This window comes from Hoplias malabaricus, unplaced genomic scaffold (assembly GCF_029633855.1).
Source record: "Hoplias malabaricus isolate fHopMal1 unplaced genomic scaffold, fHopMal1.hap1 H_3, whole genome shotgun sequence".
Lineage (NCBI taxonomy): Eukaryota > Metazoa > Chordata > Actinopteri > Characiformes > Erythrinidae > Hoplias > Hoplias malabaricus.
The window spans coordinates 530868-549018 of NW_027101326.1; the positions used below are offsets into that span (position 1 = coordinate 530868).

At 39.7% G+C, this 18151-nt stretch overlaps 1 protein-coding gene across 4 annotated transcripts in view; it reads right to left on the reverse strand.

The window, feature by feature from the left end:
* Positions 1-18151, reverse strand: part of LOC136686046 (glutamate receptor ionotropic, kainate 5-like) — a 105349-nt gene that overhangs the window by 54962 nt on the left and 32236 nt on the right. For all 4 annotated transcript variants that reach the window (XM_066659526.1, XM_066659525.1, XM_066659524.1 and 1 more), the window contains 4 exons: positions 16625-16777; positions 7230-7334; positions 6784-6891; positions 2757-2960 (listed from right to left, as the gene is read on the reverse strand). In XM_066659526.1, the coding sequence (XP_066515623.1) occupies positions 2757-2960; positions 6784-6891; positions 7230-7334; positions 16625-16777 (570 nt within the window). The remainder of the gene's footprint in view (positions 1-2756; positions 2961-6783; positions 6892-7229; positions 7335-16624; positions 16778-18151) is intronic.

Genomic DNA, 18151 nt, shown 5'->3' on the forward strand with positions numbered 1-18151 from the left:
TAATTAAGACCTGTTTTTTGGAGGGCAATTTGTGGTTGTGACAAAGCATTGCCCCCTACGGGCGTTGTCCATATATACGAATCATATACACATCCAATGAAAAATCACCATTCATTACTAGTATTCACATCGCATGGCTGACAGGAGCCGCAGCGTCAGCGTTCGGTGTGAATGCATCAAAACGCAAATTTAAAATGGAGAAGAGCTTTTTGCGATAGTATTCAGAGCTGTCTTTTTACAGAAGGCAAAAAACAAACCAACATAGAAGCACATGTCTTGGCAATGAAATATAAAGTGTGTCTCCTCACTTCAGACACAACTGCAAACATTAACACTGCTGAATGTGAACATGTCTCTCCGAGTCTTGCCGAACACACGTGGCGATCAGAACCATCCCTGTCTTCTCTGCAGCTCATTCTTTCAGCGCTTTACCTGCACAGATATCTACTCTCACTGACTGGCAGTGTAGTGGATCACTGTCAAGATTAGGGATGGGTGCTATCCACGTTTTTCTTACCGTCTCAAAATATTATCGTGGTATTTTCCATGTGTTTGTTTACAGAGAGACATTTAGCCCAAACTCAGTGCTAAACTTACAACTGTGGTGGGCTCCTAGGCTTGTGGTTTTCTCCACCTGTCATTGAGCTCCCACAGCGCCCCCTCCCTGTACACGTGGCTCTCTTAAATATGAACATTTTAGCCGACTTGTAAAGACGCAGAACAGAAATTTGACACCGTACACATCATAAATTTTGAGATACCGTCCACATTTTTAAATACCGTGGTATACTATTATCGCTATACCGCCCCAACCCTACTGTCAAGTCTAAGGCTACGTTCACACAGCAGGTAAGAGTGGGATTTTCGTTTTGTAAAACATAGTGGGAAATGAAAAACATGTGAAACTCCTTAATCCAGGTTCCTGTCTCTCATTTGTGAGAAGATAAAACATGTGGACATTTGTATAAAGGGCTTTTTATAAAACAAACAAGTGAAAAGCTTATTTTTTAGTCCTTTTATATTAGTTTTATATTGTTCATGTCGGTATGAAGCTGTTTAATTATGGATCATGGAAATATTAAACTCATGTCTGCGCTCATCTAGTTCTCTTTGGAGACGACGTTCGTGAGAGACCCGGGAAATCTGCGCTTAGAGTGAAAGAAACATCCGTTCACGTTTCAATACGTGGGAGTATTGAAGGGAGTGCTTTTTATGAAACAGATGGACATTTTCTTCTGGTCAGCGCCTGAAGCCACGCCCTTTGCCCATGCGGGTCAGTTCAGGAGCACGATCTGTTCAGACTGATGATAGAGGTCACACTATACAGACTGTGTGAACAGCAGAACAAAAAAAATCTGGTCAGGAAATCAGATTTGGGCCACTTTTACCTGCTGTGTGAACATAGCTTAACTGCCTTGCATTTAATCAGATCATTGCTTGTTTCAGTCGCAGTTTCGCTGTTTCACTATAAAATATGGTTCTCCAAGGGTCCTTCAATAATGACTGGCATTATGCTATCAACACTCACAGAATCTTTATCATGTTTATAGGATTTTCTGCATTTTAAAAGCATCCTTAGATTGATGGAAAATATAATACAAATGGTTCTATGTCTAATCTTTTAAGAAAAGTGTTTTAAATAGCACCAAAATTGGTTTTATTTAGAAAAGTTTTCAAAAGATGCTATACAGAACCACATTCATTCATTCATTGTCTGTAACCGCTTATTCAGTTCAGGGTTGCAGTGGGTTCGGAGCCTACCTGGAATCATTGGGAACAGTCCTTCACAGCGCGACACACACACACACACACACACACACTCACTTTTGAGTCACCAATCCACCAACCAACATGTGTTTTTAGACTGTGGGAGGAAACCGGAGCACCCGGAGGAAACCCACACAGACACAGAGAGAACACACCACACTCCTCACAGACAGTCACCCGGAGGAAACCCACGCAGACACTGAGAGAACACACCCCACTCCTCACAGACAGTCACCTGGAGGAAACCCACGCAGACACAGAGAGAACACACCACACTCCTCACAGACAGTCACCTGGAGGAAACCCACGCAGACACAGAGAGAACACACCACACTCCTCACAGACAGTCACCTGGAGGAAACCCACGCAGACACAGGGAGAACACACCAAGCTCCTCACAGACAGTCACCTGGAGGAAACCCACACAGATACAGGGACTTTAACCAACAACCTCCAGGTCCCCGGAGCTGTGTGACTGCGACACTACCAGCTGTGCCACAGTGTCGCCCCCCCACCTTATACATAAACATTTTTAAATCTGATCTGAGGAGTGATTTCATAATGAAAAGGATCTTTTAAACATGCAAATGGTTATTCAAATTAGTTTTATACCATTTTATAAAGTTGACGTCCTCAGATGACAACAGCAAAGCCCACCAACAGTAAATACCCAAACCAAGCATTAAAAAATACTTTTGACTTGCCAAAAGAAGAGAGAGGGGGTTCCCCCAGTAAAGCATGGCTGAACCCCTATACAAAAACTGAATGTTTTGAATTGTACTTTTATGCCTGCCCCACTTCCTTATTGCCCACCCAAATTATCCAAATCACCACCCAAAGACCACAACCTACCATGCCTCTGCTTAACCCTAAAGACAACATTGTGATCTTCAGAGTGAAGCATGAAACAATACAAAAATTAAGGTGTCCCAATACCTTTAATTGGCAATGTGTTCCTGTGTAGTATACGTCTGTGGACAAGCTCTTACCCTATTGATGAGTTCCCCCACCATGCCCGTCCAGGACCCATTTGGCTCTGGTGCTCCATACAACCCATCATCCACCAGCTTAATCTTGAAGGAGAACTTCAAAATGTCCGCCAGTTCCCGCAACATATCCACACAGAATCCTTCATATTGGAAATTTCCTTCAAAGTCTTGGTAATTGTCTTTCCGCATCACATATGGATCCTCCTATAAAGCGGTAAAATAGCCATGTTAGTCCAATCATCCAGAAATGTCCATATGTCTGCGTGCCATAAACTCGATTCAGGTCATCAGTAGATAATAAAATGACAGTAAAGTTGTCACAGAACAGAAACTGCTTAATGTTAATGGAAAAGAAGTTGTTTTAAAGCTGAAATTTCACTGCATAGTATATGTCTAGATAGACCTGCAAGGTAATGAGGGTCATTTGGAAAACTTCCTGATTGTTACTGTTTTATGGTTCCTCTGTAGGTTGGTCGGAACAGGGATCTAATGCAAATCCATTACAACCATTTAAGTTCAGTAGGGAATTGATCTTTTTCAGTGGTGGGCTAAACTGAATGTTTCAAACACTTATACATTTATTAATACATATAAAAAATATTCAATTTTATTTCAGTTTTTCAATTTAAAAATGTCCATGCAGAGAAAAAGCATCTGGACATTTTTAGACAACTAGAGTTATGAGTTTCTGTGGTAACTGAAACAGTAAATAAAAGAATTACAGACCAGTTAAACTTCAGCCACATACAAACCACAGTAGTTTTTCCCCCTCAAACATACTGTTCCTTAAAGGCTAAGCACTAGCTCTATAAATGTGTCAGACAAATAAACACAGTGGAGTTTGAGTTCCTAACTTGTGTTTATTGATAGTCAGAAAACATGTTATTTCTTACTAATTGAAGGAATAAGGTTTAAAAGACCGTTGGGAAACTCTAATAGGCGTCTTGCCTGTGACGTAGATGGTGGACAACAACTCTAGAAGCTGCACTTAATTTAATGCAAAATGACGAAAAGGTGTGTTGTTTTTGGCTGCAATCATTCAATGTACAGTGGGACATCTGTGAACAAATGGCCCAAAGATCCCAAAATATCCAGAACATGGACTACATTTGTCCACTTTAAACGGGCACTTTGGAAAGGACCATCCGCTCACTCCGTTATCTGTAGCTCATTTCACTGGCGCTTTTCCAACACTATGGGCATGTAAGGACACCAACGAAAGGTGTTCAAGAGCCTCTGTAACATGGAGGTAAACAGGGTAAGGACACTCACTTCGCCTGTTTTAGTTGGTGTTAGTTAACGTTAGCTTGACTCGCTAAACTCGGTGGCTCAGATTATACTCGGCTACGTAGCTCGGCCATCTGCGCTTATATCAGTAGGTCAAGGAGGCGCGGTGCTCCTACTGTAAAACAATGTTTTAGGACTGTAATGATGCAAAAGACTGGCCATGTAGTTTTTCTTCAGATGAACATTTTCTTCTATATTTTCTTGTAATGTGTACAGAACTCTTGCTTTGTTTCTGTCTATTTTGCCTGGATTTATTCTGCTGGGCACTGGAGTATTTCTCAGGCTTGTTCTCGGCTTGTTTTTTTTCTTATCTGCTTTGCTCTTTTTGGAATAAAATCCAAATTGCTCATGTCTGTCTCTAACCTTTGTTTAAATTCTGTAAACAACTGAAACAGTGGGCTTTCTTTATATATGGATTTATACAAAATACTGGGGAATTGCATTCCCTCCGTGGAACACTGCAAGGGGGGACACTCTCCAGTCCCTTCTCTTACAGAGGTAATGAATGCACTGTGATTGTCATTAGAAAACATTATGTAATTTACACATGAATATTTTAGATTTTCAATTATTAATTCATTATTTAATTAAGTAGTACATTCATTCTCCAAGGTCATCCAGCACAACATCTCTCGCTGCTTCACGTGTCATGCATGCCACAGTTTGAGAGCCACTGCTCTATTTATTTAAAAAATAAATAAATCTTAGACATTAAAATAGATTGAGAGGTAATTTGTCTTTTGAGCAGCAGAAATCTTAAAAGTATGATGGACTATTTAATACAAAATGGCTGGGACTAGGCTACAGTACACACTGGTTTCTGTTAACAGGAACACCACTTGTTCTATGTTACTGATGTGCTGAGACTGTTCCGCATATATGTAATGGTTGGTTGGTGAAGTTACAGTATTATGACCTTAGGAGTGCCCTACTAACGTTTTACCATGACAGCATTTGGCAGATGTTGTTGTCCAGTACAACATGCAATTTTAATCATAATACAGAGGAAGACTAATGTAGAATTAGAATTATTGCAGATATAGCGTGGTTCTCTTGCCCAAACTGGAAGCTGAAAACGTGTCTGCTTTGTGTGTTACCAGGGGCATCATTAGACACACATTTCTTAGCATTTACCAAACACATTCACTACAGGTACCACAATTCCTATAAAGCTGCAGCACCTTTCCAAATACTTGAGCAATGCTTTCAGCAGAGCCAGTTTGGATATTTACAACTATTTAAAAGTAAGTCAACCACACAACCAACAAGGTAATGATAACTTTTTTTTCTGGTTCCACTAAAGCGAAGGTATCTCTTTAGCACAGGCTTTAGTTATGCTAGCTCATATGAAGCTAGCTCTAGAAAATGAACATAAACAAATATTTAATGTTAATTGGTTTTTAATTTCCCACCCACAGAAGAATAACTTCCATATTAATCTTTAATGAATGAATCTATTTAACAGGCTTTTTACTCGATGCGCAGTTGTGCCAGTGACTGTTTGGGAAGCAGATGGGTGCAGCTGTGCCCCTGTAAATTCTGTGCTCGCCCCACTACGACAAATACTCTAAACACGCCCCTGGGTGTTACCCATAGCGACCACAAGTCTGTTTATTCTCTACTGAAGTCTAGTCCCAGTTTCTTGATTGGTCACTAACTATTTATCAAACTATGTTTTTGGAATATCACTTATTTATCAATGTTCATTTGCTTGCTTTTTGACTGTTGCAACTGTCTAAGCATTAGCCTTAAGATCTGGAGATGCTACCAAGTGATGCCTGAATGGCCTTTGCTCTTCATTCCTCAGCATGGTTCTAGCTAATCTAGATGTTGTTTACATCACATATCACTGCTGTCCAACGAAAAACACATCTCCAAAGCAGTAAATGTACAGGAGAAGGAAAAAAAAACTTGCTAAATTCCAAAAGGAGTCACTGTAGCAATATTTTATTCCAAGCAGTTTTGGATGATTTCTATTGGTCCATTAATCATGAAAGGTTAATAAAACTAAAAATAGACAAATGATTGATGAATAGAAAAATGATTATACACGTTTTTCTTTGGACAGGATCAATAGATACAATGGAAATGCAGAGATGACTGTATGTGCAATCTCAGTAAATTATCATATTAGATGCATATTGCACTCACATTACAGGGGAATTTTTGCTTATTCCCTTCAAAGGAACGTCTTTGATTGTGGGGAACTGTAGAACCTCGGGGAACCTCTGCTAGGTTTACATACAGAAGCTCTGCGTCTTTTAAAGTGGAACGGTATATTTCAGAAGAAACATCACTTTCAATTGTCTGTAATTTTTTATTCATTCTTTCACTGTGTTTAATTTCATGCAGTTAGCAGTCACACACCTCTAGAGCAGGAATAAAGCAACATCTGCATTTTTTTTTCATGACTTTCATCATTTGAAGGGCTCTTTGCCGTTTTTCCACAATAATCAGAGAGAGAAAACCTAGCCTTTCTGTCCGAGACACTTTGTTTTTAAACCAGTTTCCAGTGCACAGTTAGACTATAGAGCAGCACATTGTGAGGAAACATTTTCTGAATTTAATGAGAACTTTTGTTTTATTACAATCACAGGTGTTGCCTTTCACTCATACACACACCAGGGTAGAATTACAACTACAATTGTAATTGGTGAATAAGAAGGGAGCCCAAAATATCACATCTGCATTATGAATTCCAAACTACAAACTGAGTAGTGGCACGTTAGAAGTCCCTTACCAATATGGTGGTCACGATAAGCGTCTTGTTGGCCAAAGTATGTGAAGAGTTTATGTCTAACGAGGTGGAGTTCATCGCCAGTGTGTTGTTGGAGTACCAGACGCCAATCTACAAAGTAAAAAAACAGTAAGCACAAAGAGAACAAAGCACTGTGCTTCCCTTTTAGCCGCGAGCTGCCAAACCTACTTGTGCAAACGTAAACGCAGTAAACATTATAGATCCAGAGCACAGGAAATACACATTACAAATTATTCATGGCTCATTTAAAATGGGTTTCATGTGAAAGAGAGAAACAGAGCGAGTGAATTCCAAGAGAACACAAACCTCTAATTATTCCAGCTACTGCATTTTTAACATGCCCCTCAACCTAGCCATAGCTTCTGACCTCCTGACCTTTTACAAGATCTCCTATACATTTAAAAGAGCTGAGTATATAGGTGCATAACCTCTTTGTGGCCTCCTTTGAATTTCTCCAGAACATGGAGGGTGTAGTTGGTCCTTTGGCCTTTGCTGTTAAACTCCACTCGCCCAGTCAAGCCATCATATTCCACCTTTAAAAAAAAACAGTGAGAGCAAGAAAAACAAACTGATGAAGCACATGAAATGTATATAATAATATGATTAGAACCTTCCAGGGACTTCACAATGTGTTTTAAAATGTTAGTGCCTCACAGTGTGGTGTTAAATTCATTCGTTGTCTTTTGTATTTCTAAAGCAAAACAATGTTTATGACATAAAATAGCGTGATTTTTTTAATACTATATATTAAATATTATAAAAAATCATTCTTAAAAGAATCATTGAATCAATTCCCAAACTATCATAATCAGATTATTACCTTATTATTATTATTTTACCCATTTATTTATAGAAATTTTGATTATTATAGAAATACAAAAGTTGAAACCAAGCATGCCTTCCATTGAGAAAATAAGAATACATCCTACACAGTAATTTGAACCAGATCAGATAAAAAATAACAACCCCTCCCCCCAAATACCCTTAGAAACGTGCGTGTAGTTAAGCCATTGATCTCCTAACCAATCTCCCCACACAAGACAATATACATACTGACATACAGATATGTGCACACATGCTTCCAAACAACGAATATATAATAACAAAAATCCAATATGTGGATTGAGTATACACAATAGATACAAATAAAATATTATCAGAATGAAAACAATATGCACACATCCACAGGACATACAGACAGAAGACACTCCCACACAAAATAACAATGTTAGACAATAGTAATAATAATCAATAAATGCAAATACCGGCAATCTTGGAAATATAAAAATATGCATAAATGTTAGTAAATGAGAAATGCGTTCCAATGATTGCGTGATAAAGAAAATGGGGAAAAAAACAAAACAAAAACAAAAGTGAAAAATAAATTAATAAAAATAATAATAAATAAATAAATAAAAGTAAAAAAAACAACCCAGGAATAATAAAATAATAATAAATAAATAATAAACAAAATGATTAAATAAGGCAATTAAATTATTACATTATTACACTCTTTTTCCCGTTACTTTGACATGCAGAAACATAAATAAATAAATACATCTACAAACTGAAAAGATATATATTCTCAAATGAGCTCAATGGTTTACTCATTGTCCTAGTACTTTTGAAAGCTATTGCATTAAGACATTAGGCCCAGGTGATATCACAGAATTTATATTCGATTTACTTCAATGTCATAAATGATTCTATTTTAGACATATCTCTTTCCCATTGGCAACGCATGTTCAATCATATAAAGTCCTGGAAAATGACAACCTGTCAAACAGGATTGGTGGGGAGCATTTTTTTAATGAACACCAAGAGCATGCTTCCAGTTTAATTCCTGAGGAGTTTAGTTAGTGCTATCTTTAATGGTCTACTGCAGCCGGCTGGAAGCAAAGTAACAAAAAATCCATTTGCTTTATAAAAGATGAAAAAGGAAGCAAAAGTGTTTCAGCGTAGCTTGGGAAAAAGCTCCTCATTTAGAGAAGATGGAACATGTCCCAACTACAAATCAGTCATTCTCCTCCAGCAAGTGGAATAATCCCAAATGTGTGTCAAGCTATGATTTACTGCTGTCTGTCAAGTCCTTCTCTTACATTCATGCCAAACAAATCATATTCACATCACTGAACCGCACAGGGAAATTATCCCCCATCCAGACGTCCTTGAAGCACCTAAAGTTTACCCTACGTTTTAGACTCGTTGAGAAACTGAATAACATTTAATATGATACTGTAGTCAGACGTCATATCATTTTCCTGTTTTAACCTTTATAAAACAAACAGATGGACATCAACAAAGAAATGAAGTGGTCACAGGTGTGCTGTGATTACTCAGATTGGTTTTTTACAAAGAGATTTGGTCATAAATTGTTGCTGTGATAACAAAACCTTATCTTAGAAATAGTAACTTTAATTGAGATGTTTTTTATGTTAATCTTTTTATGTTCATGTTATTTTATACATAATTCATAACACCAGCTGTTACACCGTGTTGAAAAGTCACAGCAAATGGACCAACAGAAATGGTTCACTTTAAGTTAAACACCGTAATGGAGTACGGGAGGTGCTGGCCTACTCTGTGCCTCCATTCCCGTTAGTTTGGGGTTGTTTTATGGACTATTTACAGGGTTTTATAATGTGTGTTTGTAGGGTGGGGTATTTTGCATTTAAGTTTGTGTGTGTGTGTGTGTGTTTGAATTGGTGTGTGGCACTTTCTGCTGGAGGGGCCTTCATTCACCCTTCAGAGTTGTGGGTGAGTGGTGAATAAGGGGTTCTGCCAGTCCGCCATACACCAAACCCCTGATGCTGCTTGTTCCCTTGATTCCCTGAGCCCTTTTAAGGGTTTAATAAAGGCTCAATCTCACTTCCTGCCTCAGGTGAAGCTGCAATGCTGTCACATTAACAATGCATTTTCAATGCCTTTTGTATTAGTGAGAGTGGCGGAAATGAACCAGAGGCAATTCTACCATATTACCTAACATAGCTCTTTTCGCAGAATGCCATCAAATTCTCACTGCAATGTTCCAATATCTATTGAAAAGCCTTCCTTAAAAAGCAGACAATTTTTGCAGCAAATGTATTCAAAACATGCTGTGAATATAAACTATTTCCATTTCAAAAAGAACTACGGTGTCCGAAAACTTATGGCCACATAGTTTGAATTTTAAATGGTAGTACTTCTGATTAATAAACACACACTGGCAAAAAAAAGTATCTCAGGCAGATATGTAAATAATCAATTTAGCATAAAATGCCCCCCCCTCTTCATCCCAATAAAAAAACTCTCACAGGCTACTTTTTTGTAGTGTGTCACTTGGTGAGAAATTGCTGACTGCTTGACAAGGCTGGATAAGGGGCACATCATTGGACTGAGAGAAGCAGGATGGTTGTTGTGGTGAATTGCCGCTATGTAGGCCATTGTGACCAAGCTCTTAGGAGGTGCTGGGGCAGTCGTGTCATGAATGAAAATGTTGGACTGCTTTGGAAAGGAATTGTATTGTGTTTAGCGACCAATCCAGATTCTGTTTGGGATCCAATGATGGTTATGTTTGTGTATGGAGGCCTCAGGGTGAGTGTTTCAATCCTGCCTTTGCTGTGGAGGGACACACTGCCCCTGCTGCTGGTGTTTCATTTAGGGAGCCATCACATACGACAGTCGACTAATCTTACACTGTCAGAAAAACTGTCACTGCTCTGTACCTGTAATTAGAAGACATAATTGTTCATTCGTTCATTATCTGTAACCCTTATCCAGTTCAGGGTCGCGGTGGGTCCAGAGCCTACCTGGAATCATTGGGCGCAAGGCGGGAATACACCCTGGAGGGGGCGCCAGTCCCTCACAGGGCAACACAGACACACACACACTCACACATTCTCTCACACACTCACACGTACGGACACTTTTGAGTCACCAATCCACCTACCAACGTGTGTTTTTGAAACGTGGGAGGAAACTGGAGCACCCTCATAGACAGTCACCCGGAGGAAACCCACGCGGACAAAGGGAGAACACACCACACTCCTCACAGACAGTCACCCGGAGGAAACCCACGCAGACACAGGGAGAACACACCACACTCCTCACAGACAGTCACCCGGAGAAAACCCACGCAGACACAGGGAGAACACACCACACTCCTCACAGACAGTCACCCGGAGGAAACCCACGCAGACACAGAGAGAACACACCACACTCCTCACAGACAGTCACCCGGAGAAAACCCACGCAGACACAGGGAGAACACACCACACTCCTCACAGACAGTCACCCGGAGGAAGCCCACGCAGACACAGGGAGAACACACCACACTCCTCACAGACAGTCACCCGGAGGAAACCCACGCAGACACAGAGAGAACACACCACACTCCTCACAGACAGTCCCCCGGAGTGGGACTCGAACCCACAACTTCCAGGTCCCTGGAGCTGTGTGACTGTGAGATATAATTGTACCTTATTCTATTATAATTGATTTTAAAATTGCATTGATTTCATACAACCCATTTAATCTCCAGGACTTACATTATATTTTATTATTTTACAACATTCTATAATGAAAGACTGTAATGTAATGTAATACAATGTGTACCTTTAGGGCACACAACTAGACTTTGTGCCTTTGGTGACAGTAATATACCCCTACCACACCTTTTTTCTGAGCGTGCAGTAGAGACATGAAGGACACTAACAGCTCAGTGATACGTGCAGGACACACTGCTGCCTCATATTTTCTCTGATGACAGGGCTTCCAACTGGTGTTTTTCATCAGGATAATGCCACACACAGCAAAGGTTTCCCAGGAACTTCTCTGCAGATTGCAACATTCCCATGGCCTGCATGGTCTTCAGATTTATCACCAATTGATCATTTATGGGATCAGCTGGGACATCAGCTTCAGCAACCTATGAGTGTGCAGGATCTACAGGCCCAGCTGCAACTGAATGGCATACAGAACGTGTACGTCTCCGTGACTAACTGTATCCTATCTTGTGTTCAGTCAAAAAGTGGCCCAACAGGGAATTAGATCCCCCTTTAAATTGTACGGTTTTCCCCATTAACTTTCACTCTAATATTTTAAATGACGTAAATCAGTGTATTTGTTTTAGTAAACATTAAACTCGCTCATGCTGATAATCAGTGGTACAAACATGTATAAATAAATCTGAGCTTTAGTGAGAGACAAAATAAAAAACACACTAAAAACCTCGGGAACCGAGGGAGTAAAAGGAAAACACAGAGTACAGATGAAAGAAACTTAACTCCCACTCTGTTTCTGATGGGTCACTGTAGCATGGTGAATGGGTGACAGAATGTAGAATTGAGGCTCAAACAAAATTATAGTGACAGAGGAAAGGGAGTGAGAGAGAAGAAATGGGGGGAAAAAAAGAGAGAATTTCAGGAGTGGTTATGCACACAGACAAATGGAAGTGAAACGCCCAGGCTGAATGACAGTGACAAACCGAGAATGACGGAGGAGAGGAGGTGTGTAGACGCTGCCAAGAGGAGTGCTGGGGTGATGGAGTGATGCGCAAAGACAGAAAGGAAGAAACTGCAAAAACAGATGGGAAGAGACAGAAAGTGGCACACACACATAAACAAGCAGAAAAGACTGGTGGAAAGACTAGACTAAACAAGTCTAGCACTTTCTGGCACCCACAGACAAAAGGGTGACTGCGTCATTAACGCTAAACTGCATGGAGAAACAGGTACATTTAAAAATGAAGACACAATTGGTGTGTTTTACAATTTTAAAGCAGCATACAGTAAATGAATGCTTATATTTAAGATTTACATTTGTTTTAAATCATTTTATATGTAACATACAGGGGTTAGACAATGAAAGTGAAACACCTGTCATTGTAGTGTGGGAGGTGTCATGGCTAAACTGGAGCAGCCTGGTGGACAATCTTCATTAACTGCACACTGCACCAGTAAGACCCTGTGCATCCAATGGTTCAAACACTGTGTCCTGAAGGCGGTGCCGTGTATCAGGACGACAATGCACCAATACACACAGCGAGACTGGTGAAAGACTGGTTTGATGAACATGAAAGTGAAGTTGAACATCTCCCATGGCCTGCACAGTCACCAGATCTAAATATTATTGAGACACTTTGGGGTGTTTTGGAGGAGCGAGTCAGGAAACGTTTTCCTCCACCAGCATCACGTAGAGACCTGGCCACTATCCTGCAAGAAGAATGGCTTCAAATCCCTCTGACCACTGTGCAGGACTTGTGTATGTCATTCCCAAGACCAACTGACGCTGTATCGGCCGCAAAAGGAGGCCCTACACCACACTAATAAATTACTGTGGTCTAAAACCAGGTGTTTCACTTTCATTGTCCAACCCCTGTAGTTGTAATTCAAAGTTCAATCATTCTTTTGGTCTTTTGAAAATTACCTTAAAATGGTAACCTAAAAAATTAGTTTGAAAATGTATTAAGCAGAAAATACTGCATCCAAACGTATGTGAGAGTCTTGGTTCAGACGATTAAAAGATGGTGATTTCGATGTTAGCGATTGTGAACGTAGCTTATTAATAATCAATGTTGCCGTTTGCTGTTAAATGACAAAAGAATATGAGAATGTCTGAATTTTGAATTATAATTATATGTCACAAAAATGCTTTAAAGCTTATTTGTATGCCTGAAAGACACAGCTATAATATAGCATCATATTCGTGAGAGATACTACAAATGTCAGAGACCACCTATTCTTCAGTGCTAAGAAATAAAGCAGGAAACAAAATGAGAGTGATATACAGTAAGTAATATATCGGGCAAACGTTTTCCTACATCACAGAACTAGGGTTTAGATCTTGGTACTGAAGAGTCTGTTTCCCTTAATTTGCAGGAAAAAATGGAGGCTGAGGGAGTGAAGTAAATGCACTGTGTCCTCCCTCAACACACACAGCTGATATGTTCTTGAGCAAAAGCACCCAACCCCTAACTCCTTGCAGTTAAGTATTTGTTCTTTTTTAGGAGTCTGTTTTTTCTGCTTCTCTTTTCAGTAAAAGCTTTTTAGGAGACACCTGCGCTGTATGGAGCTCTCTTAGGGTCAAAAGATTTGTTCATTTGAAAAAAAAAAATCTGAAACTGAAACTTCAAATCTTGAGATTGAACTTTGAAAAATACAACGTTTTCAAAATTAAAATAAGTGTAGGATGATTTTTTAAAATTTAAATAGGATTTTGATTCAATTTTTTTATTTTTTGGAATAATTTATTTTCAATTTTCACTTTCCTATATATTTTGATGTTTGAAGTCTTATATTTTTCAATTGCAGATTTTATGTTTTCAGATTGAAATCTTATCTTTTTTTCAGTCACAGGTCTCATTTTCAGTTTCGGATCTTTGTTTTTCAGTTTCAGACCTCTGACCCTTTTCTCGCATGGGCGTGGTCTAATGACTGACAGCATAGCAATGAAGGAGGAGGAGCTTCCTCAGTGTTGACTATGAGAACACTCACATTATACACAATATTCAGTATAAAACATTGACATCAGAGACAAAGTCCTTTATAGTGAACTCTTTTAGACAACATTTGGCACCTATTGCAGTAAAAGAGCTATAAACTCTGTCAGAGCGCGTAGTTCCACAGCCACACTTTAGTTTCCCAGCACTTTGCCAGCGATGGCGTCCACTCCGTCAGGACAAAGCTGCAGTGAGCCGGTAACGAATCTTGATTCTGATGTTCCATTCCACCTTAAATCGTGCTTTAATTTAAACTGGTTCTGTTGCTGTGCTGGTAGCTTTGTCCTGATGGAGCGAACGCCATCGCCAGCAAAGTGCTGGGAAACTAAAGTGTGGCTGTGGAAATACACAATCGCACAGTTTATCACTGTTTTACTGCGATGCACCTTGCTGGCGATGGCGTCCTCTCTGTCAGGACAAGCTGTTGGTGCCAGCGTGCAGATAATGGTGAAATTAACTTCTTTCACCCCCAGCTCCTTAATTGCATTTCCCATTCCACCTTAAATGTTACTGCAGCTGCTTACTGTGTTTCAACATTGAGAAAAGCGCATGTAAACAAAACACTGTGAAACATACGGAATATAAAGAAAAAACGCACAGCTACAGCACCAGGTTTTAGTTAAAGTACGCTTTAAGGTGGAATGGAACATCAGACAAAGAACCTGGGGAATAAGGAGCTTATCAGATTCATTACCGGCTCACTGCAGCTTTGTCCTGATGGAGTGGACTCCACCGCCAGCAAAGTGCTGAGTTTATAGCTCTCTTTTACTGCGATAGATACCAAATGTTGTCTAAAAGAGCGTGACTTTGTCACGAAAGTCAATGTTTTACACTGAATATTGCGTATAACGTAAGTGTTCAGTGATAGTTCTCATTGTCAACACTGAGGAGGCTCCTCCGCCTTCATTGATATGCTGTCAGTCGTTAGACCACGCCCCTCTCTGCTGATGTCCCGCCTCCCAGGCGAGGAAAGGGTCACAAGTCGAAAACTGAAAAACAAACATCCGAAAGTGAAAATAAGATCTGTGACCGAAAAAAGATATGAAACTAAAAAAATTAAGATTTCAATCTGAAAACATAAAATCTTCAAATATCAAAAAATATAGGAAAATGAAAATTGAAAATAATTCATTTATTCCAAAAAATAAAATAATTGAATCAAAATTCTATTGAAATTTTAAAAAATCATCCTACGCTTATTCCAATTTTGAATACATTGTTGTATTTTTCAAAGTTCAATCTCAAGATTTGAAGTTTCAGATTTTTTTTTTTCAAATGAACAAAACTTTTGACCCTAATAGAGCTCCATAGCGCTACCGAGCAACTGTGCTGTGTTCACACAGGGGCGATGAACACAAACGTGAAACCTGTTTTCATCAGCAATACGTTTAATTAGGTTATATGTGATGGTGAGAGTTTTGGTGTTCTACCAGGTCTTGCATTATCCTACATTCTCTGTACCTTGTAATCCGTTTTTCAACTTCCGTTTTGGAAACTCTTGATATATTTACTTTATTTAACATGCTTTCTTTGTCACAGATGTTGTACAACTTACATACAACAATATGTGTCCTCTGCATTTAACCAATCTGTGGCAGTGAACACCCACACACACATGCAGTAGTGCACTGGGCATTAGGCCATCTCCATCACCCAGAGAGCAGTTGGGGGTTAAGTACTTTGCTCAAGGGTACTTCAGGATTCAGGAGAGAGCACTGCTTCTTGTCTCCCCGACCCACGATTTCCCCCCGATATTCCTGTCGCAAGCCCACTTCTCTAACCATTAGGCTAGGCTGCCCCTTCTTTCCACTTCTCTATGCTAGTGGATTTTATAACAGCAAGACTCTTCAGAAATATCTTCTTTAGCCATTTAGATTCATACGAAAAATCTGGCAATGCATAACTGTCAGCTGAATTATGTTTGGGAAGTTGCTTGTGTGAAGTTGCTTTTGCTGGAAGGCCTTGGCTGTATGGTTTTAAGGTTAGAAGCATTAAGAGCAGAAAAGTAAAGAGCTCATATTTAAAGACCCCATTAAATTAAAAGGGAAAAAATGTTATCTTATTTATATTGTCAATGTGCTGTTGTTTATATGCTAGAAGGCTTATCATTTCTGAAATATGCTTTCAATGCCATGGATGTGAGAGTATCTTTGCGTAGAAACTGCAGCCAGGGTTTCTTATGTCATAAACCTTAAGAACCATTCCTGTCAAATTGCACTGAGGCTGATATAAACAGCAGCAGCAGCAGCAGCAGCCAACAACCTAAGGGCTGCCACAGTCACCAACCAAGACCGAGAAGGAATCCAGCAAACAGAACTCAGCCGGGGTAGCCATGGTGACACTCACCATGCGCAGGTAGTTCATGAGACTGGTGCCATGCTGCCAGATGAGGGAGGAAGTGCAGCTGAGGGGCTTCACTCCAATCTCCTGGCTTCGATTCAGCTCCCTCACTGCCCCAACCACCACGTGCACTGCATCAAACATCAGTGCTGACGACAGCTGGAGGCCAGGAAGAGAAAGAGAAACAGTCATTATGTAGTCATTTAATAAGTTTTCAATGAAGTGCAACTCTTCCTATTCCACTGAACCATTTTATGACCCACTGGGTAGGACCCCTACAATGGAGTATCCATTTTTCATTGGAGATTGCTACTTTAAAGCTTACAGAAAAAGTGGACTGAATTATACAAGCCCTGGATGGTTGTTCATTTATAACAAGCATTGACATACAGCTGTGGGCTGAGTACAAATTATATATACATTACATAAACACAAAACACTGACTTATTACTATTAACTTTTAATTACATTTAAAAATTCTGGACTGTATCTACATGTTTCGTACCCTCATACCCTCATGAATTTAGCTAAACACAGGGTGACCAGACGTCCTCTTTTACCCGGACATGTCCTCTTTTTTAGACTTAAAAAAATGTCCGGGCGGAATTTCACAAACATCCGGGATTTTGTTTTTCTAGAGCTTACATAGAACTTCGAGAAGTTTCGTTCATAAACTAGTCCCGCCCTCCCCTACTCCGATTGGTTCGCTTGAGTGAGAAGGGGGCGTGGGGAAGTAGCCTAAAATCTTCTGATTGGACGGTCTGACTGTAGAGCTACCGTTATTGGTCGATAACCTTCTCTGTAAACATTTAATTGGTCAGTCTGCCGAAACGTAAGCCCCCCCCTGACAGCACACACCGACACACATGTTGACGATAAAACACTGCAGATTTCAGTGACTGGTGCTGAAGAAACAGAAAAGTTCGAAAATAAGCAAAATAAAATGGTTCTACGCTGTTTAGAAGCACAGCTGGTGCTAACAAGCACTTGTGGGTTTAGCACACCACAGCAGATCTTTGAGCGAACTGAGGCTCAAAACACACATCTTTAGAAGATAAAGCCATATACCTGTGAGCACAAAGTCAAGTGAAGGATTTTCTGAAAATTGTGTCTGTTTACCACATTCTTCCTCTTTTTTAACCCAAACTCAGCGCTAAACTTACAACTGCAGTGGGCTACTGGGCTTGTTTTTCTTCACCTGTTTTCAGACTGTTACATCAGTAGTCAATGAGCTCCCACAGCGCCCCCTCCCTGTGACTCTCTTAAATGCAAATGAAAATTTTAGCCAACTTTTAAAGACACAGAACAGAAATATGACACACCACACACATCATAAATATCGCCCTCATTTTGAGATACTGTCCACTTTTTTAAATACAGCGGTTTACGGTATTATCATTATACCACCCAACCCTAGTTTATGGTTAGGTTTAGGTTTACAGTTAGAAAAAGTTTTAAGGCTTCTCATATTATAATTCATTATAAATATAAGTGGGATAAAGGCTTATAACTAGTAAAATTATATACTAGTTT